Here is a 23,831-nt window from a genome sequence, read left to right on the forward strand (position 1 = left end):
ATGCAGAATTAGAAAGAATAACAGTTAAATGTTTGTAAGTTAAATTGAAGTTACTTTTCTTTATTATTTTCTTTCTTTATTTTTTTTAGGATCCAGGACGCAAGAGCTTGATGAAGCTCTTGTGGACTTCATAGTAAAGGACTTCCAGCCTTTCTCTGTGGTGAATGATCCAGAATTCAGGGCATTTTGGCAAAACTGGATCCTACATACACCACTCCAAGTAGGAATACAGTTAAGGCCATGGTGGAGAAGAGGTATGTGGAGGAAAAGGAGAAGGCAAAGGCTGAGTTGCTGACCACCGACAGCGTCAGCCTTACAGCAGGTATGTGGACATCCATTAACATGGATGCATATCTAACTGTTACCTGCTATTTTGTTGGTGCTGATGAGCAGTTAGCTACAACTCTGCTGAGTCCATCCCTTCCCCAGTAGCCACACAGCTGAAAATATTGCAGCTGTTGTGCAGGAGCTCATGGAGGAGTGGGGAATTAGTGGAAAGGTGAGATGCTTGGTGACGGATGCAGCCCAAAACATGATAGCCACTGCTAGAATACTAAAAGTTAGGCATGCTATCTGCATAGCCCATGCACTCAACCTGATAGTGAAAAAATCCATTGATATGACTCCTGGGGTCGATGACATCCGCTCAAGAGTGTGGAGGATTTTCACATATTTCAAAAGCAGCACCACAGCCGAGGAGCACCTTCAGCAGGTGCAAGTGCAAATGGGCCACCCTGTAATGAAATTGATGCAGGAAGTGGAAACCCGGAGGAATAGCTCTTTTGAAATGCTACAGCACATATATGATCAGAGAGAAGCAGTGGCAGCAGCTCTGGCTACTCTGGCTACAGATTTGGCTCCTTTAACAGCCAATGAATATGAGGCAATGGCTCAGTGCATCACTATGTTGTCACCGTTTCAGGCAGCGACTGTGGAGCTCTCCCAAGAGCGAAGAGTATCAGGCTCCAAAGTAGTTCCACTAATACGTATGTTACGTATGTTGAAGCACACACTGAATCAATTGCTAAGTGGAGCTACAATTGATATGGCCAAACAAATTGGACAAAATTTAAACAGAATAATGACTGAGAAGCTATCTGGTGTAGAGATGACAAGTCTCAACTCCATGGCTACATGGAGATTTAAAATCCTTGAATTTCACAGTCCCAACAATTGTGACACTGCGGTGAAACGCCTAAAAGGGGACTGTGCAGCCTGGATGAAAGAAACCGCACCAGAACCATCTACACCAGCAGCACCCAGCCAGCACCTGCTGAAGCTTCCACAGGTAAGACACAATGTCATGCCACATTGAAAATATAATATGTAATGTGCCTTTTCTCTTCCCCCCACCCCACCCAGGTATTAACTTGTGGCAGATTCTGGACAATGGTGCAGAGGATGCAAGAAAATGGAAAAACGCAACAGCAGCACCTCAATGATTGCATGCAAGGTTCCTCCTCATGTTCTGTCCTCTACACGCCCACATTCTACCATAAACTGTCAATGCAAAGCACCTTGTGATCGTCAATGTGTGGTTAAAAGAGCCAGCTGAACAATGTTATTTCATGGTTAACAATGGCAACCACAGAGGACAGAGCAAAGAAACACAGTTTCACCAAAGCAGAAATTGAGGTGTTGGTGATTGAGGTGGAGAGTCGAGAACATATCGTGTTTGGGAAATCTGATGTATGGACTCATGGTATTACAAATACCATCTAGGATGGCAGGCATTGTTGCGCTGAGCACTGGCTGGGATATCCCAGACCTGTGAATAATTTCACAGAATTATGTTCTTCCTAAAGGTGGCCTCAGGCAGAGAGTTAATTAATTGTTGATTATGTTAAACACAAACATCTCAGCTAATTTATGCTGTTAAGAGCTGGTAGCCAGCAACCCCAGAGTGGCTAACAGCTGTAATTGAATAGGAATGATGTGGTTCCATTGGACCGGTCTCTCCAATACTGGAACCATCTTCTTCTCTATTGACTTTGATGTGTTTTGTTTATACCTCATCGTCTTCTGTTTTATCTGGAACCAGGATAAATCCAGCCGACTCAGTAGAGACAACCAGACGTCCCTCTCCCCAGACACCTCCTCCAGCTCCTCCGGTGGGAGCCCAAGGCGTTCCCAGGCCAGCTGAGAGACATAGTCTCTCCAGCGTGTCCTGTGCCGTCCCCTGGGCCTCCTCCCGGTGGGATGTTCCTGGAACACCTCCCAGGAGAGGCATCCAGGAGGCATCAGAAACAGATGCCTCAACCACCTCAACTGTCTCCTCTCTATGTTCATACCTTTTCTGTTTAAATTGCCTTTATGAAAAGAGAATCCAACAATATTTGGTGAGAACATCTGACATTCTTTGGGGTCTCTGAAAATTACTTTCAATAAGGAAGAATGCCCACTACACGTCTCATTTCTCTCTCTGGAAAACAGAACTGTTCCATCAACTCAAGAATGACATGAAATGTGAACAAGCTATTACAGGTGCTTCATTGCAGCACTTTTGGTTTTACTTGCTAATATATTTAATATGTTTTTAGTTCTAATGTTTTCTCATAGATACTATCTATATTTGGGTCCTCTGCTTCACACAACTATCTTTCAGAGGATTATCAGGGTCACAGAGACAGACTCAAAGGAAATAAATCATATTAAATCTAAAATGTGGTCAGAAACATTTACCTCTACTATACAGACCACAAATAACTCACATTTGGATTAATAAATCTGATTGTGTTTAAATGTGACTGTAAGATAAAAATACCAGCAATGGAATACAGACCAGAATACACATACAGTTTCTGCAGTGAAATCAGATCCAAATATCTTTAGTGGGACACATACAAGGTTGAGGAAGAGAAAATATTTTCACATCACAGAAGTTATTAAGATCCCTGTTTACATGTTGAATCTCCATTTCAATGCTTTAAAATCCTCCAGGTAAGTTGTGTGTGTGTGTGTGTGTGTGTGTCTTTGTGTGTGTGTGTGTGTGTTTGTGTGTGTGTTGGGGGGGCATTAAAGCAGCCAGCTTAAGCTTTCTTTGGATCAGTTCTATAATAATATAAAAGCTCAGCATTCAGGTTCACAGAGCTCGCTGTTCTAAATTCATTGGCTTGCAGCTTTCACATCATAAAAACCTCAGTTTAAAATGAAACTAAGAGCAAAATGAAACAGGTTCGGACTTCATTCAGCAAGTGTTGAGACAACAGTTTTCTGCAAGAGGTGGAAAATAGTGTTGGCAAATAAAACTACAATTTCTATTGTCAAGTTTAACTCGTAGGACTAAACTTTAAATAACAAACCTAAAATCTGCATCTGAGGACACCCAGAGTTAGATTTAATTATTTAGAAATTAACCATTTCATAAGAAGCACTGTTCTATCAGCATATTCTACATTATGCAGTAAATAAACTTACCAGCAGTACAGATGTTGCTGTCCAAGATTTTCTTCTTGAACACATCGTCTTATAGACATGTAGGATGGTCTGAGTTGTGACACTGACTGCTGAAAGTCAACATCTGTAAAAGAGGAAACACACACTCTGTATTAACCTGTAGGAGGTCAGGGCTGCAGAATATTAGGAAAACATGCAATATGGGATATTGTTATCGAATGTTGAAGTGATTAATAAATAACTAAACATTATTAAAGTGTTTCTGCTTCATTTCTTTGCAACATAGAACCAAGACAGTGATCAGTCTACTCAGCTCCTGGAAAAGAAAGAAATGTTGCATCTGCCTACATCTGCTGTTTTAGCAGTGAAACTATTTAGTTGTAGGATCTTAATGACTTTATCAGATCATCTTAACGTCCTTCTAGAAAAAATATTTTCTACTGCATTAAACAACATGTTTATAAACATATATTTAATCCCTCTAGTTTCATTTATTGCATATTTATTGCAGTCCTTGCTAAATGAATATTGTGTAGAGAGATATTGCTTAACTACAACTGTGGGATATATTGTGCAGTCCTAGTATGAAACAGAATCACCATCTTTCTAAAGGTAAGGCTCGGTTCTGTTTGGTGTTTCAGAATCCCAGTGCTGGCTCTCTTCTCTACCTGTATTCAGCACCATGGCAACTGATGATGGAAACCCATGATGCTTTGGAGCAAGTGAGGCCTCCAGCAGGACATCAGATGTTCCTTCATGGTCTCACATGAAGATTTTAATGGGAAAGTAAAACAAAGAAACCAGTGTGTGGAGAGTAAGTCTCAGCTGTACTGTATCTGTTTTATAAAGAAACTGTCCAGTTTCACTTTAACTTAGAAGCATGTTTATATGAAGTTTAGAACTTTAACCTTTGTTCCTGGTATCTGCTGACGAGCAACGTGAATCATACCTGCCAAGCTTTATCACACAGTGAGGGTTTGATCACATTTAAACTAAAAGTCTTGGTTACTCTTAGTGGAAAGCTGCAGGCATCCAAGTTAAGGATGAGGCTTCACTTGTCCTTTTGTAGTTTTATTAAGTTCTGCTCAGTTTATTTCTCATTACAAGTCCTTTGTGTATGGTCCAATAAAGAACACACGTAAAAGAAAGTGCACCATTAGGATATTGGTCACAAAATCTGTGCAAAGTATTTATTCAACTTCTTTCATCAACTTAGAAATAGTTCAAAACAAATAAAGTTTCAGGTCCAATCCTGTATTACTGACCCGGTTGTAGACAGAATTGCTTGTTTTTGTCCCATTTCCACTATTTAGTGCCAACACCCACAGACCCAGAGATAAAGAACAGAAAGCGAAAATGTTTTTGCTTTAAAACAAAAAAGCAGTTTGAACTAAACTTTTAACGATCTTTGTTTCAAAGCGAATCTCCAAATCAAGTTTCATATTTTTAGTCTTTGTGCACTTCCAGCCAACCTTTTACATAAATATACAACTAGAGTTAAGCGTCCTAAAACTGCTTTAGTTTTAACTCACTTCTAAAACAAACACACACACACACAGTGGCATGATTACATTTTGGCTTTAAAAGGAAAACTTTCTAGGTAAAAAGCTGAAATTAAAACTGAATATGCGTCACACCCAGGGACACAGGCTTCAGCAACAGCAGAGAACATTTAAGACTTAATGTTAACCTTATAGTTGCTGTTTCCAACACCAGTTATATTCTCAGAGCCAGCTGCTAACATAAACTGCTGCTAATCTGTATATAAATTCAGCAAACTTACCTTTACAAACATATATATCGACAGATGGGGTTTTTTGTCTTCCACCGTTTTCCTTTTCCTTCCTTGTATGCCTCTGGCACCACAGCATAGCAGAATAACAAACCAGGAAACAAACATTTTGTGATGAAGGAGCGCCATCTTCTGTCAAATAACAATTCCCTCTCAACCTAGCTAATTACATCCTGGTGGGATCTTCTGCAGGCTTGTTAAGAATGCATTTTTTCGGAGTGTGTACATAGTCATCTTTTGCACTGTTTTTTGCACACCCAGAGACCTGGACTAAAAAAATGACTGGTGATTATTCAGAACATGGAGAGGTTAACATTTAAAATACCAAATCAAAGATTCATAACCAATCAGGAAATGTATTCTCGTTAAAGCCTTGAAAAACAAATCTGTTTTTGTATTTTACTTTTAAAATTCTGATTGTACAAAAGGGTAGAGCTGAGTATAGAATTTCCCACGCGCCCCTGAATGCACCACAGGTGTGTGTGTGTCAGCAGCACAGCTCAGAGAGAAAACTGCAGCTGAATGACTGACAGTGTGTGCCTTCATAAACCGTACGTTTGATGCACCCAGTTATGTTTCTGCTGGCCATAAGTGCATTTATTGAATTGTCTGCAGTTCTGTTTACATAAAGTTATGCATATGTGGTGGTTCGCTAGCATAAAGGATTTTATTCCTAGCTCGTGTCTAGCCGATAAATTTGCTGTTATCGTGTTGCTGCTTCTGTATCCTTTGTAGTAGTAGATGAAGAGTTAGATAGTGGCTTTGCTGTAAAGCTGTAAATGAGAATGTCTGACTTTAAGTTTAAACAACCAGTTTAAGTGATATGTCAGCGTGTTAGCTGTTGTAGAATATAAACTATGTGTAATATTAACTATTATTGTGCCCTTGTAAGAACAGTGTTCTTCAACCACCTCTTCAATCACTCGCCAGTGATCCGCTTACAGTTTTTTGTCTTGTGGTGGTCCGCTGTCCTCACACCTTTCAGGCCGTGGATGATCCAGTTGGAAGATGACTTGTGTCGTGGAAGCCAGATGAAGCTGGAGGAGCTGGAGCTTTCCTGCAGCTTTCCTGGGTGTCTAGTAGGATCTGATATGGGCCTTTCCAGCGCCTGTGACTTCCAGTGTTTTCTCCTAGATTCTCTGATCAGAATCCAGTCGCCAGGAATAAAGGACTGGAGGTTGGAAGTGGCTGTTTCTGGTAATGCAGCCTTCACCGTCTGTGAAACTTGAGAAAACACAGTGGACAGGTTTTGACAGTAAAACAACATCCTATCTTCCCACAAAGATGTGGAAGAAAATGATCTTGGCAATAACTCCATGTCACTTTATTCTGACATTCCCCCCCTTTGGGCGCAGGGTCCAACCCCTGCGACAATCCAGCAAAAGGTTTAAACAAGAATGTTCTAGTAATCAAGATCACATTACATAGAACCAAAGAAATGAATTCTGACATAACTGTGTCTCTATGAATTTAACGAAAACAACATAAAGAAAATCCAGATGTTTTTAACTGCAACTCAGTTCCATTAACAACAAAACACAAACTTCAGTCGTTATACAGTTCATCAATATTTCACTTTGAAATAAGTCACACATCTTCCTGATTTGTCTAGCATGAAGATAAGTTTTAGATTAATGTAAATCCAATGTAATTTTGACACATACACTCTACAAATTTAATCTAATAAATAAGTCCTGTCAAATATGAAATCATAACTCTGATTCTTTATCAAAAATATATTCCTTACTTTTGGCATATATTGACTGTCAGTTAGCATAATGGCACCAGGGAAAACTTTCAATCTAATAAAGCACCAATGATTCTGCATGCAAAACTAATTCTTCAAACTAGTGTAAACTATTTCATTAACCTTTTTATAGTAAAACACATAAATCCAAATGTCATGCTACTTCCTTAATTATTATACAAAAAAACATGTTATTAAGGCAACAATCACTACAAGCATTTTGATTCTATTGTCTCTTAAACAGTGTTAAAACTCAGGAAGGGAGGTGCTGAGCGTCACCATGACAACAAAGGCATGAACCAACCTGGTAGGTGGGCGGAGTCAGGCAGAACCAACCTCTGATGGACAGCCTCTGGGCGGGACCCACAGTTTCTTCATTCAAACCCATCTTAGTGAATCTTAAACTACAAAACTGTTAACATGCACCTACCTCAGAAACAAGCTGCTTCTTACAGAAGAGTATTAGGGCCACTAAAAAAATAAACTAAAATTCTGACTTTAATCTCAGAATTCTGACTTTAATTCCAGAATTCTGACTTTAATCTCAGAATTCTGACTTTAATTCCAGAATTCTGACTTTAATGCAGGTGAGCACCTGGAAGCATCTGGGTGCAACCAGCTTCATCGCCTGAGATGTGAGTCGTGCAGGGGAACGTCCAGCAATCTTGGGGAACATGTCAGATTTAAGTGACTTTTTACGTGGCTGAGGGGTTCCTGAAGATGCCATTTCATTATTGGAAGAGCAGAAGGTGAGTAAAACAACAGAGTTAGTTTAGTGTCCAAAACGGAACCAGCTGTTAGCATGTTTGTTAGCTTACATCGTTAGGAGGAATAAACGTGTTCCCCAATGTTACATCACACGCATTGAATATAGGGTTATTAGCTGCTGATTGCTGGAATTATCCCAAAAGTGTTGGTTGTGTTTTATTTTATTGTTCTTTGTGTTGAATGTTTTCCAAGGAAATTAACCAGTAGTTGAATTATAGACGCTAACCACCTGCCAACATGAGAAATGTATTTGATTGAGTAACTTTTCGTACAGCAGAGGAGAGAAACTTGAATGAAATTGAAGGTGAAATACATGTTTATATATATTAATCAGGAAAATGGATGGCTTGCATAAACAGCTGCCGATCCCCGATTGTTGTTCTGATTGTGGTTGACTAAAGATCCTCTCAAACCATTCGCTAGCACCAACTAATGTTGTGCAAATAACTATATATAGGCTATGTTAGTGGTACAATGTCGGAAAAATATACAAACTGTTAAAATGTCAGAATCACAAAATAATTTTCCTGCTCTGTGTTTTATGTGCCAGCTCAAGACTTAAATTACATTTTATACTCTGAGCTACCCTCATTGTTGTCAGTGCAGTTATCGCCAAGGTATGGAAATGGTGGGCTACAGTTCACTAAATCAAACTTAATACGCTGATTAATGTTTCTTATAAAACAGTAAAACTAAAATTGCTGGTTGGGGAGCACAGCCGCCTTGAACTTTGACCACAGGGTGATGTGATGTTGTTCGCACAACCAATGGAAACGCAAAATGATGTGATGGATGGATGGATGATCCAATTGCTGTTCCAAATAATGATATATAATGTTTCATTGTGTGTTCTATGTGTAATACCCTTTATTAGACTGTATATTAATGAATCGGTGTTATTGTACCGACATGATAATCAATCCAATCCTTTCATTTTAAAATAAAGTAGAGGATGGTCCATTTACTGAAAGGCTATGCTTTAGCTCCTTCTTTCACCATTGTATGTCTCCCTAAAACAGTATATAGCTTTTATGCTATTTAAAGTCAGTATTTTCCTATTGGCATAAGGGTAATCTTAACACTGATTTGCAGGGAAGACTTTGAAAAAAAGTAATTGTGTTTTCTGTCTGTTTTTGTGCAGATTGATTGGGATGTCAGCGCTGATGGATGATGCAACTCTGGCAAATTACATCCCTTCCTATGGAGACCGAATTGCCCTCTTCAATTTCTGCAAAAGCAAACAACCACTCTCAAAAAGAAAACAGGGTCTTCTACCAAGAGTTCCCCTCTCAGAGTGAGAGACACAGTTCCTGAAATGTTAGATTTGGATGACCTAGTCAGACTGTACTTCAGACTTTCTTTCAGTAACAAAGAAATACTTGCAATTTTAGCACACAGTCATCAGACTATAATAAGTGTTCGAACTCTAAAGAGAATTTGTAAAAGACTTGGGCTGTTCAGAAGGAAGAATCAGTCAGACCTGGAAGAAGTGATGGTCTTTGTCCAACAAGAAATCATGACCAGTGGTCAGATGCAAGGTTATCAATGGCTACATCTTCGTGCAGTTCAATGTGGAATTGTGGTGTCACAAGATACTGTAAGACGCATAATTAAATTGGTTGACCCACAAGGTGTGGAACTAAGACGAGCTCGACGATTGAGAAGACGTCAGTACAACTGCAAAGGACCCAATGCACTTTGGCACATGGATGGCTATGATAAACTAAAACTCTATGCCATTGCTATTAGTGGCTGCATAGACGGTTTTAGCCGCTATGTTTTATGGATGGAGGCTTATGTCACAAACAATGACCCTAAATTGATTGCAAGTTATTTTCTGAAAACAGTTTCATGCATCAATGGATGTCCAGAGAGGATACGTGCTGACAGAGGAACAGAAAATAGATGTGTCTAACAAATGCAGATGTTTCTGCGGAGAAACCACACAGACAGTTTTGCAGGGGATAAAAGTTTCGTTTATGGAAGAAGTACAGCCAACCAACGCATAGAAGGGTGGTGGGATACCCTCCGCAAACAGAGTGCACAGTTTTGGATGAGCTTATTTCAAACCTTTCAGACTTTTTGGACAAAAATCTTATCCAATTCTGCTTTCTTAATCTTATTCAGGTAAAAGGGTGTACACATGTTCTGTAATGTCTGTTTCAAAAGTTGAACATGTAAATGTTCTGGTAGTGTTTTTAGAAATATCAAAAGGTATTTTGTGAATAAAATGAGTTTATTTTCATTTTAATAATTTGATGGAATTTATTTTATTCATGAGACATAACTACACCTTTCTCAGCACATGTGCATGGAGCCAATTTGTTTTTATTGCCAAATGTTTTAAATTAGTAGGTGCAACGACGTGACAGTAATTCAGCAGCACTGTTCTCCAGACCTGGAAGCCTTCATCATAAACTGTAAGCCTTTTTATTCCCCCCGTGAGTTCGCTTCGTTCATCCTGGTCGGTGTTTACATCCTGCCGCAAGCTAACGTGCAGGTCGCACAGCGCATGCTCGCCGACCAGATACTGAGTGTGGAGCGGACCAACCCGGACTCCTTAATAATCGTCGTTGGTGACTTTAACAAAGGTAATCTCACCCACGAACTCCCCAAATATAGACAGTTTATAAAATGTCCGACCAGAGAGGACAACATTCTGGATCACTGTTACACCACCATCAGAGACGCTTATCACGCCGTCCCACGTGCTGCACTTGGCCAATCCGACCACATCATGGTCCACCTGATTCCTGCATACAGGCAGAAACTAAAGCTCTGCAAACCTGTTGTGAGGACGACAAGGAAGTGGAGCAGTGAGGCTGTGGAGAATCTCCAGGCGTGTTTAGGCTGTACAGACTGGGATGTGTTCAGGACTACTACCAACAGTCTGAACGAGTACACAGAGGCTGTGACTTCCTACATCAGCTTCTGTGAGGACAGCTGTGTACCATCATGCACCAGGGTGAGTTACAACAACGACAATCCCTGGTTCACAGCTAAACTCAGAAGGTTAAGACTGGATAAGGAAGAGGCCTTCAGGAGTGGAGACAAAGACATATACAGAGAGGCGAAGTACAAGTTTGGCAAGGCAGTGAAAGAGGCCAAACGACTGTACTCTGAGAAGCTCCAAAACCAGTTCTCAGCCAACGACTCTGCGTCTGTCTGGAAAGGGCTCAAGCAAATCACCAACTACAAGCCGAAAGCCCCCCACTCCATCAACGACCGACGCCTCGCCAACGACCTGAACGAGTTCTACTGCCGCTTTGAAAGACAAAGGGACAGTCCTGCAACCATCCCCCACGACGCCCCCCAACAGCTGCAGCCACAATCCACCACCCCCACCTCCCCAACCTCAAGAGGGGCCTTGGCACCTCCAACCCCCACCCTGAAGTTCCCCCCCACCAGCCCCCTACCCACGCCGAGGACGGCTCTTTCCATCCAGGAGAGGGACGTCAACAAACTCTTCAGGAGACAGAACCCCCGGAAAGCTGCTGGTCCGGATTCTGTCTCACCAGCCAGCCTGAAGCACTGCGCTGATCAGCTGTCTCCAGTCTTCACAGACATTTTTAACACCTCACTGGAGACATGTCATGTGCCAGCCTGCTTCAAGTCCTCCACCATCGTCCCTGTTCCCAAGAAGCCAAGGACCACAGGGCTTAATGACTTCAGACCCGTCGCCCTGACCTCTGTGGTGATGAAGTCCTTTGAGCGCCTTGTGCTCTCACACCTAAAAGACATCACCGACCCCCTCCTGGACCCCCTGCAGTTTGCCTACAGAGCCAACAGGTCTGTAGATGATGCAGTCAACCTAGCCCCTCACTTCATCCTCCGGCACCTGGACTCCACAGGAACCTATGTCAGGATCCTGTTTGTGGATTTCAGCTCTGCCTTCAACACCATCGTCCCAGCACTGCTCCAGGAGAAGCTCTCCCAGCTGAGTGTGCCCGACTCCACCTGCAGGTGGATCACTGACTTCCTGTCTGACAGGAAGCAGCGCGTAAGGCTGGGGAAGCACGTCTCTGACTCCCTGACCATCAGCACCGGTTCCCCCCAAGGCTGTGTTCTCTCTCCTCTGCTCTTCTCCCTGTACACCAACAGCTGCACCTCCAGTCGGACCTGTTCCCAGTGCATGTTGGACTCCGGCAGGGCTGCCCTTTGTCACCGGTCCTGTTCATAACTTTTATGGACAGGATTTCTAGACGCAGCCAAGGGCCGGATGGGGTCGGGTTTGGGGACCAGTGGATTTCATCTCTTCTTTTTGCAGATGACGTGGTCCTGCTGGCCCCCTCTAGCCAAGACCTACAGCATGCGCTGTGGCGGTTCGCAGCCGAGTGTGAAGCGGCTGGGATGAGGATCAGCTCCTCCAAATCCGAGGCCATGGTACTTGACCGGAAAAGGGTGGCTTGTCCTCTTCAGGTTGGAGGGGAGTTCCTGACTCAAGTGGAGGAGTTTAAGTATCTCGGGGTCTTGTTCACGAGTGAGGGAAGAATGGAGCGGGAGATCGACAGACGGATCGGTGCGGCTGCCGCAGTAATGGGGGCGCTGTGCCGGTCCGTTGTGGTGAAGAGAGAGCTGAGCCGAAAAGCAAAGCTCTCAATTTACTGGTCGGTCTACGTTCCTACCCTCACTTATGGCCATGAACTTTGGGTCATGACCGAAAGAACGAGATCCCGGATACAAGCGGCTGAAATGAGCTTCCTCCGTAGGGTGGCCGGGCACTCCCTTAGAGATAGGGTGAGGAGCTCGGCCATCCGGGAGGGGCTCGGAGTAGAGCCGCTGCTCCTCCACATCGAGAGGAGCCAGTTGAGGTTGCTCGGGCATCTATACCGGATGCCTCCTGGACGCCTTCCTTGGGAGGTGTTCCAGGCACGTCCCACCGGGAGCAGGCCCAGGGGACGGCCCAGGACACGCTGGAGGGACTATGTCTCTCGGCTGGCCTGGGAACGCCTTGGGCTCCCCCTGGAGGAACTGGAGGAGGTGTCTGGAGAGAGGGACGTCTGGGCGTCTCTGTTGAGTCTGCTGCCCCCGCGACCCGGTCCCGGATAAAGCGGAAGACGACGAGTACGAGTACGAGGTCTGGGGATATTTAGCCAATCCTCTCTTCAATCTGCAGAGAGCCAACATCATTGTTCAATCCAGGAGTACTCAACCTGTGGTTTCTGGACTCCTGAAGCCCATGAGCCATATATTTTGGGTCCATAAAATTATAATACTTAATTAAAGGTAGACTGATTACCTATTAAAATAGATCTAAGCCAATGATGAGTTCCAGTCATTTGGTGACTTTGAAATGCAATAATACTCAAAATTTCTACTCTGGGTGACACAGATTGGGGTTGAAGAGTTTTGTTTTGGAACCAAGGTTAGGATTTTTATAACAAAATAAAGATAAAGAAAATCCTTCATTTTAGGAAAAGAAAATAAATAAAGGTTCCTTGTTTGATTTTTTAGGGTTTAAGGATTAAAACAATACATAGGAGTAGAAAGGTACACAAGGTAATTTCAGATTACTAAGAGATAAAATATTGAAACATTTATCAGCATTTGGATTATTAAAGAGGGGTTCTAGTAATGATTTTTTCCCCAACTCTCAAAATTTAAATAGCCAAATTAAGGAAAATTATTTGTGTTTTCCCTTTGAAACACTATGTGGAAAAAGTCCAGTTTGGAGTCAAGTTTCTTATCTTAATTTCTGATTAAGTCAAACACTGCAGTTTTTGTTTTGTTTGGGTATACCATAAAAATGTCAACGCTGGCTTAAAGTACTTCTTTGCATTTAACCTGGGCAGAGAAATTCTTGAATGCAGCTGCGATCAAAATTGAGCAAAACAAAAAGAGAATTATAACAATAACTCTCAGGATTGTAGTTATTATTACAGAGTTACAGTACAAATAATTGGCAGAAGGTTTCAGCATCAGTGAATTTGGATTAATTTAAGAGAAAACTGTTGCTGTGCGTCTAAATAGTTTGTGCACTCATCTTAAAAAAGGATCCTAAAGATTGTCATAACAAAATGGATCAATTACAGCATTAAAATATATGGCTGAGAAAACATATTCTTAAAAGAGATTGTTAAAAATTTCTTTGAATTCTTGAAGCTTCAAATTTGGCCATTTGTTTGTCTTTGATGTTTGTCTTTGTGTTTGTTGGAATGAATGTATGTTTATATGTTGCATGAAACAATAATCCATGTTTAGAATAATGTTTCTAAATCCCAGATTGATTAAAACTTTGAGTTTTCAGGAGAGTTAAGAAGCTACGGAAGAGTATTAGGGCCACTAAAAAAATTAAATTAAATTTTGACTTTAATCTCAGAATTCTGACTTTAATCTCAGAATTCTGACTTTTTTCTCAAAATTCTGACTTTTTTCTCAGAATTCTGACTTTAATGCAGGTGAGCACCTGGAAGCATCTGGGTGCAACCAGCTTCATCGCCTGAGATGTGAGTCGTGCAGGGGAACGTCCAGCAATCTTGGGGAACATGTCAGATTTAAGTGACTTTTTACGTGGCTGAGGGGTTCCTGAAGATGCCATTTCATTATTGGAAGAGCAGAAGGTGAGTAAAACAACAGAGTTAGTTTAGTGTCCAAAACGGAACCAGCTGTTAGCATGTTTGTTAGCTTACATCGTTAGGAGGAATAAACGTGTTCCACAATGTTACATCACACGCATTGAATATAGGGTTATTAGCTGCTGATTGCTGGAATTATCCCAAAAGTGTTGGTTGTGTTTTATTTTATTGTTCTTTGTGTTGAATGTTTTCCAAGGAAATTAACCAGTAGTTGAATTATAGACGCTAACCACCTGCCAACATGAGAAATGTATTTGATTGAGTAACTTTTCGTACAGCAGAGGAGAGAAACTTGAATGAAATTGAAGGTGAAATACATGTTTATATATATTAATCAGGAAAATGGATGGCTTGCATAAACAGCTGCCGATCCCCGATTGTTGTTCTGATTGTGGTTGACTAAAGATCCTCTCAAACCATTCGCTAGCACCAACTAATGTTGTGCAAATAACTATATATAGGCTATGTTAGTGGTACAATGTCGGAAAAATATACAAACTGTTAAAATGTCAGAATCACAAAATAATTTTCCTGCTCTGTGTTTTATGTGCCAGCTCAAGACTTAAATTACATTTTATACTCTGAGCTACCCTCATTGTTGTCAGTGCAGTTATCGCCAAGGTACGGAAATGGTGGGCTACAGTTCACTAAATCAAACTTAATACGCTGATTAATGTTTCTTATAAAACAGTAAAACTAAAATTGCTGGTTGGGGAGCACAGCCGCCTTGAACTTTGACCACAGGGTGATGTGATGTTGTTCGCACAACCAATGGAAACGCAAAATGATGTGATGGATGGATGGATGATCCAATTGCTGTTTCAAATAATGATATATAATATTTCATTGTGTGTTCTATGTGTAATACCCTTTATTAGACTGTATATTAATGAATTGGTGTTATTGTACCGATATAATAATCAATCCAATCCTTTCATTTTAAAATAAAGTAGAGGATGGTCCATTTACTGAAAGGCTATGCTTTAGCTCCTTCTTTCACCATTGTATGTCTCCCTAAAACAGTATATAGCTTTTATGCTATTTAAAGTCAGTATTTTCCTATTGGCATAAGGGTAATCTTAACACTGATTTGCAGGGAAGACTTTGAAAAAAAGAATTGTGTTTTCTGTCTGTTTTTGTGCAGATTGATTGGGATGTCAGCGCTGATGGATGATGCAACTCTGGCAAATTACATCCCTTCCTATGGAGACCGAATTGCCCTCTTCAATTTCTGCAAAAGCAAACAACCACTCTCAAAAAGAAAACAGGGTCTTCTGCAGAAGCTTCGTGAGAAAATGAAAACCAAAAAGGAAAGTCCAAAGGAAAACACCTCTCAAGAAAGAACAAGACAGACAAAGAAGCAAAAAGCAACACGAAATATTGAGATAGGATGGATACATACTGATGGAAAAATAACCAAACAGGTGAGAGCGAAACAGGGAGGTGGGACTAGAAAAATTCAAATGGCCACTGATTCTGAATTAAAAGATATTCTTCATGAAGGAAATAAACTTTTTTTTCCTGATGGCATGTCTCCTAAGGGTCCTGAGACAGATTTTGAGTTTGAGGTTTGGGACTTTAAACAGAACCACCTTACTGATGACACCTGCCTGACGATTGGCAATATGTATGAAGCAGCGAGGCTGACAATGTTACGCTTCTACATTGCAACAAAGCCAAAAGTTCCTGAAGAAGATGGCAGTGAGACATCCAAAGTCATATTTGTCTTGGAAAGCAGTAGCAGTGAAATTAATCCATTGCAAATGTGGGAAGTCAGGAGTTCTTCTGTTGATGCCCACCCTGGTTTAGAACCTTCAGATGATTCAGAAATTACCTTTGGTCCCATTCTTAATGCTGAGGAAGATACAGAAGACACATTAATCTATCAGGGTTTTCTTGTACCCCTCAGTCCAGCTAATCCAGATGATGTAATAACAATCACTGTACATCATACTAACACTTTACATGACATTATTACTGCTTTCTCTGATTCAGATATTATGAGAAAAACACTGAATGTGAAGCGCATACTTCCAGACAACACAGAAGAAGCAGGCAGTTGCTCAGGGATACTAAGAGATGTTCTCACCTGCTTCTGGAATGAATTCTATGAGCGATGCACCCTCGGTACAACAGTTAAAGTGCCCTTCATTCGCCATGATTTTCCTGCTGAAAAATGGAAGGCAGTTGGACGAATACTTTTGAAAGGTTACCAAGACTGTCAGTATTTTCCAAATAAACTTGCAATCCCTTTTCTTGAACAAGTGCTTTTCAGTAGCGTTTACAGCGATCTTAAAGCACATTTTCTACAGTTTGTCAGCAGCCAAGAATGTGAGGTTTTGAGGGAAGCAGTCAAGAATTTTTCTGCTGTTTACCAAGATGATCTTGTGGAGGTTCTTGACAGTTATGGCTGTAGAAAAAGAATAACTGCCGAGTCTCTTCCTACAATCCTTTATGAAATAGCACACAAAGAGCTTGTCCAAAAACCAATGTTCGTCATTGACTGCTGGAGAGAGATCATCTATCCACATATTTCCCTCAGTCCAGAGGCACTGATCAAGTTGTTCTCAGACCTGCAACCAACATCAAAAAAAGTCTGCCAACTGCTGAAATTTGCTGAGGATTTGTCTCCAAAGCAAATAGATGTGGGAAATCATCTCAAAAGATTCATCAGAGAGCTGGATGACATTAAACGTCAGGAATTTATGCGATTCTGCACTGGATCTGATCTTATAGTAACAAACAGTATTTTTGTGGAATTTCAAGATATGACGGCATTCACAAGAAGACCAGAGGTTTTGAGGGAAGCAGTCAAGAATTTTCCACACATGTGGAAGTATTCTGCAAATAGCTGACAGCTATGACAATTTCCCAGACTTCCGTTCTGAATTTAATGCCGTTCTTGAAAGTAATGTCTGGGTAATGGACATTGTTTAGACAGCTACTGCAATCCACTACATTTGAATGGTTCATGCAGACTAGAGCAGAGCTGCAAAGAGGCATAAAGAATATGTATTTTGAACTTATGAAAATTACGCCTGTTTAAAACAAATCTGAGTAATTGTCCATTTATGTCAGAAGACCAGTTTTGACTGAAATTATTCCAGTTTCTTTTATCATTCCTAGTTTCACACGACACAATGAAGTGGTAAAAAAAAAAGAATGAGTACACTGTTTATTACTATATCCAGAGCTGTCTTCCCCAGATCTGAGTTCTCCTGCTGCATGAAAGAAACCTGTAGCAGCAACAAGAAAAATTATTTCAAGAGATCTAAAGAAAATGTACAGGTCCTTCTCAAAATATTAGCATATTGTGATAAAGTTCATTATTCTCCATAATGTCATGATGAAAATTTAACATTCATATATTTTAGATTCATTGCACACTAACTGAAATATTTCAGGTCTTTTATTGTCTTAATACGGATGATTTTGGCATACAGCTCATGAAAACCCAAAATTCCTATCTCACAAAATTAGCATATTTCATCCGACCAATAAAAGAAAAGTGTTTTTAATACAAAAAACGTCAACCTTCAAATAATCATGTACAGTTATGCACTCAATACTTGGTCGGGAATCCTTTGGCAGAAATGACTGCTTCAATGCGGCGTGGCATGGAGGCAATCAGCCTGTGGCACTGCTGAGGTCTTATGGAGGCCCAGGATGCTTCGATAGCGGCCTTCAGCTCATCCAGAGTGTTGGGTCTTGAGTCTCTCAACGTTCTCTTCACAATATCCCACAGATTCTCTATGAGGTTCAGGTCAGGAGAGTTGGCAGGCAAATTGAGCACAGTGATACCATGGTCAGTAAACCATTTACCAGTGGTTTTGGCACTGTGAGCAGGTGCCAGGTCGTACTGAAAAATGAAATCTTCATCTCCATAAAGCTTTTCAGCAGATGGAAGCATGAAGTGCTCCAAAATCTCCTGATAGCTAGCTGCATTGACCCTGCCCTTGATAAAACACAGTGGACCAACACCAGCAGCTGACACGGCACCCCAGACCATCACTGACTGTGGGTACTTGACACTGGACTTCTGGCATTTTGGCATTTCCTTCTCCCCAGTCTTCCTCCAGACTCTGGCACCTTGATTTCCGAATGACATGCAGAATTTGCTTTCATCCGAAAAAAGTACTTTGGACCACTGAGCAACAGTCCAGTGCTGCTTCTCTGTAGCCCAGGTCAGGCGCTTCTGCCGCTGTTTCTGGTTCAAAAGTGGCTTGACCTGGGGAATGCGGCACCTGTAGCCCATTTCCTGCACACGCCTGTGCACGGTGGCTCTGGATGTTTCTACTCCAGACTCAGTCCACTGCTTCCGCAGGTCCCCCAAGGTCTGGAATCGGCCCTTCTCCACAATCTTCCTCAGGGTCCGGTCACCTCTTCTCATTGTGCAGCGTTTTCTGCCACACTTTTTCCTTCCCACAGACTTCCCACTGAGGTGCCTTGATACAGCACTCTGGGAACAGCCTATTTGTTCAGAAATTTCTGTCTGTGTCTTACCCTCTTGCTTGAGGGTGTCAATAGTGGCCTTCTGGACAGCAGTCAGGTCGGCAGTCTTACCCATGATTGGGGTTTTGAGTGATGAACCAGGCTGGGAGTTTTAAAGGCCTCAGGAATCTTTTGCAGGTGTTTAGAGTTAACTCGTTGATTCAGATGATTAGGTTCATAGCTCGTTTAGAGACCCTTTTAATGATATGCTAATTTTGTGAGATAGGAATTTTGGGTTTTCATGAGCTGTATGCCAAAATCATCCGTATTAAGACAATAAAAGACCTGAAATATTTCAGTTAGTGTGCAATGAATCTAAAATATATGAATGTTAAATTTTCATCATGACATTATGGAAAATAATGAACTTTATCACAATATGCTAATATTTTGAGAAGGACCTGTAATGAAGCTTCTTTTTTAAGCTTCTTTAGTGCCTCGTGTTTTGTGGCAGTTTAGCTAAATCAAATACTCTTGTAAGTAAGGAGTCAGACTTAATCCAGATATTTTATTATTGGGTCTGGATAAAACTCAAACATTGTTACATTGTAAATGTTATCTGTACAATTTTACATATTTGAATTAGTCATGTCTGACGTATGTTTCTTTACAGTTTATGCAATTGTTAGCTAAGTTAGATCGAGGTTTCAATTTTTAGTATTTGCTGTAAAGTACAATTGAAAGTTACAGAAAATATATTTATATATTTTCCAGTATTTTCTAAATGTCATATTGATTCTACGCATGTGTGTTTCTCATCCACCAATAATCCACTGCATAATGGATTCAGTCTGTTTTGAAGAAATGTACTGGTTTCTAATGTTATAAATATAAAGTATACAATGCAGTGCAGTGATCGGTGAACAGAAGATATCCAATTTTTGTTTCTGCATTTCCTCAACAATTAGCACTTGTTTTATCTCTACACCCTAGATGACTCTTGTTATTTTTGATACCCCAAGAGCAATAGTGTTAATTTTTTACACTGTCACTGATGTATAACACAGGGTTGTATTAGATCTAGTTTCTGTTTTTATAGGTTGGCTCATTCTAATGGCCATGTTGTTGGGATTAGCAAGAAAATGTTTCTTGTAAAATTTTGCTAATAAATGTTACTTTAAAATAAAATTCTATCATGGTTTTTAATATGTTGATCTAGCTCCTTATCCATTTGAACAGGCGTCAAATCTATCCCCATACCTCCGGCTTTTAATATGTGTTGGCTGTAAATGAAAGAAAAATTTAACATGTGGCTTGGCTTTCATCGACCAAATTAAAGACTGTGATCAGCTAATTTAATTGAGAGAAATATTTAACTTTACAGGATAATGAATAACCCTAAGGTAAATCATTTATTGTGAGAAAATGAAGAGAATGGAATCAGAATTCAAAAGAACTCAGTAACAGTGCTGAATGCCATTTATTTGTCTTTAACATGTCATTAGAAAAAGTTAGATACACATTTGATAATTGCAAATGGTTTCAGACTTGATGGGACAATAACTTGGAACTTCTTTAGGGCACTGTTTTGTCACATAGGTGCAGGGAAGCCCTGAAGAGGCTTGATAACAAGCTATTCATTTTATTCAGGTATGATGGAGAAGGGATCCACCTAAAAGATGAAGGACAGTAGCTCTCGAGGGCTGAACTTGCCCCTCCTCCCCGAGTTAATGCATGGGTAATTTGCTGATACACACAAGGCTTACAAATATCGATCTGGAAATAGTAAGAAAAAAAGTTGGCAACGGATAGCTAGTGAGTTTATACTTCACAAATGCTTGGCAACAAAACAGTGATGTTTATATTTAATGGAAGGCAGGTTTACAAATTTTATAATATCCTTTTTGCTGTACTCGTACTGCCATTTAATTCACATTTCACACATACATTGTCATTGGATTTCATTTAACAATACAGAATTGTGTTAGAAGAAAAAATACATTTGTTTATGCAGCTGAAAGCATAGCTAGTTAGAAGAATTTGTTACATAACTGATGATCACATCACACTATCTATATTTGACAAGTAAGAAATGAGCATTGCTACTTCTAATGACTGAGTGTAAAAGTAAAAACAACTATATATTGGGACAAGATGTCAACCAAACATTTTTTTACTTTGATCAGTACAATGGTAGCTGAAAGACTAAACTCATATCAAAACACTGCATTTACATTATACCAGTAATAACCATTAATATTCTGACAGAATGACGTAAAAAATTACATGTTTGCTTGCCCCCAAAATGTCTTTCATTTGATACAAAGCAAGAATAACTGCATATAGGGTACCTGTAAGACATGACAACTACTCACATAATCAAGATAAACAGAAACACTGTTTTTTCTCTTTTTGACTACAGAAATTTCTTAAACACTTTGGAGTATTTTTTCTCTTAACCTTATATACAGATCAGCAGCAACAAGTGGATCTCTTGGGGCATTCCATTCATTTTCTACCATAAGCAGACAACAAAGTTCAAACACTGTTTCATCGCAGGGATATTGGCCTTTTGGTGTACACTCTTCCATGCACACAATGATCTCATCCATGAAAACAGGTTTCAGTCTATCCTCAGCCCTGTGCAGCTCTGGAAAAGAGTACATCACTACTGGTCGACCCGATGATGCACCACCACTTGGCCTGATTTTGTGTGAGTTCCATGTGTGCACAGCGTCATCAAGTTCATCCTGCATAAAAACAGCACAGTGTAAATGTATAAAACAGATAATGGAACAATAACTTTTCCCAAGGTTGGGGCTTATTAAGTAATTAATACAAAAAGAAAGTGACCTCTAATACCAAGCACAACAACAAAATAGCACTTTCAGCAAACAGCACATGCACACAGAGAGGTGCAACACTTTAAACTGTATGATCCCTAATTTCATATGTAGCATTAACTTACTGATAAAACTGCTTTCTGAAACCAGACCCAAGGGAGCACTGGGGAACAGACTCCCTACTAATTTAAAACATTTGGCAATAAAAACAAATTGGCTCCATGCACATGTGCTGAGAAAGGTGTAGTTATGTCTCATGAATAAAATAAATTCCATCAAATTATTAAAATGAAAATAAACTCATTTTATTCACAAAATACCTTTTGATATTTCTAAAAACACTACCAGAACATTTACATGTTCAACTTTTGAAACAGACATTACAGAACATGTGTACACCCTTTTACCTGAATAAGATTAAGAAAGCAGAATTGGATAAGATTTTTGTCCAAAAAGTCTGAAAGGTTTGAAATAAGCTCATCCAAAACTGTGCACTCTGTTTGCGGAGGGTATCCCACCACCCTTCTATGCGTTGGTTGGCTGTACTTCTTCCATAAACGAAACTTTTATCCCCTGCAAAACTGTCTGTGTGGTTTCTCCGCAGAAACATCTGCATTTGTTAGACACATCTATTTTCTGTTCCTCTGTCAGCACGTATCCTCTCTGGACATCCATTGATGCATGAAACTGTTTTCAGAAAATAACTTGCAATCAATTTAGGGTCATTGTTTGTGACATAAGCCTCCATCCATAAAACATAGCGGCTAAAACCGTCTATGCAGCCACTAATAGCAATGGCATAGAGTTTTAGTTTATCATAGCCATCCATGTGCCAAAGTGCATTGGGTCCTTTGCAGTTGTACTGACGTCTTCTCAATCGTCGAGCTCGTCTTAGTTCCACACCTTGTGGGTCAACCAATTTAATTATGCGTCTTACAGTATCTTGTGACACCACAATTCCACATTGAACTGCACGAAGATGTAGCCATTGATAACCTTGCATCTGACCACTGGTCATGATTTCTTGTTGGACAAAGACCATCACTTCTTCCAGGTCTGACTGATTCTTCCTTCTGAACAGCCCAAGTCTTTTACAAATTCTCTTTAGAGTTCGAACACTTATTATAGTCTGATGACTGTGTGCTAAAATTGCAAGTATTTCTTTGTTACTGAAAGAAAGTCTGAAGTACAGTCTGACTAGGTCATCCAAATCTAACATTTCAGGAACTGTGTCTCTCACTCTGAGAGGGGAACTCTTGGTAGAAGACCCTGTTTTCTTTTTGAGAGTGGTTGTTTGCTTTTGCAGAAATTGAAGAGGGCAATTCGGTCTCCATAGGAAGGGATGTAATTTGCCAGAGTTGCATCATCCATCAGCGCTGACATCCCAATCAATCTGCACAAAAACAGACAGAAAACACAATTACTTTTTTTCAAAGTCTTCCCTGCAAATCAGTGTTAAGATTACCCTTATGCCAATAGGAAAATACTGACTTTAAATAGCATAAAAGCTATATACTGTTTTAGGGAGACATACAATGGTGAAAGAAGGAGCTAAAGCATAGCCTTTCAGTAAATGGACCATCCTCTACTTTATTTTAAAATGAAAGGATTGGATTGATTATCATGTCGGTACAATAACACCGATTCATTAATATACAGTCTAATAAAGGGTATTACACATAGAACACACAATGAAACATTATATATCATTATTTGGAACAGCAATTGGATCATCCATCCATCCATCACATCATTTTGCGTTTCCATTGGTTGTGCGAACAACATCACATCACCCTGTGGTCAAAGTTCAAGGCGGCTGTGCTCCCCAACCAGCAATTTTAGTTTTACTGTTTTATAAGAAACATTAATCAGCGTATTAAGTTTGATTTAGTGAACTGTAGCCCACCATTTCCATACCTTGGCGATAACTGCACTGACAACAATGAGGGTAGCTCAGAGTATAAAATGTAATTTAAGTCTTGAGCTGGCACATAAAACACAGAGCAGGAAAATTATTTTGTGATTCTGACATTTTAACAGTTTGTATATTTTTCCGACATTGTACCACTAACATAGCCTATATATAGTTATTTGCACAACATTAGTTGGTGCTAGCGAATGGTTTGAGAGGATCTTTAGTCAACCACAATCAGAACAACAATCGGGGATCGGCAGCTGTTTATGCAAGCCATCCATTTTCCTGATTAATATATATAAACATGTATTTCACCTTCAATTTCATTCAAGTTTCTCTCCTCTGCTGTACGAAAAGTTACTCA

At 40.2% G+C, this 23,831-nt stretch overlaps 1 protein-coding gene across 1 annotated transcript; it reads left to right on the forward strand.

Annotated features, from left to right (window-relative positions):
• Window positions 1–14,030: 14,030 nt before the first annotated feature.
• On the forward strand, window positions 14,031–17,133 carry LOC124884864. The gene is made up of 3 exons (XM_047392927.1): window positions 14,031–14,263; window positions 15,423–15,702; window positions 15,820–17,133. The coding sequence occupies exons 1-3, from the start codon at window positions 14,235–14,237 to the stop codon at window positions 17,131–17,133; spliced, it is 1,623 nt and encodes a 540-aa protein (XP_047248883.1). The 5' UTR covers window positions 14,031–14,234.
• The last annotated feature ends 6,698 nt before the right edge of the window (window positions 17,134–23,831 follow it).

Source organism: Girardinichthys multiradiatus, chromosome 1 (genome assembly GCF_021462225.1).
Source record: "Girardinichthys multiradiatus isolate DD_20200921_A chromosome 1, DD_fGirMul_XY1, whole genome shotgun sequence".
Lineage (NCBI taxonomy): Eukaryota > Metazoa > Chordata > Actinopteri > Cyprinodontiformes > Goodeidae > Girardinichthys > Girardinichthys multiradiatus.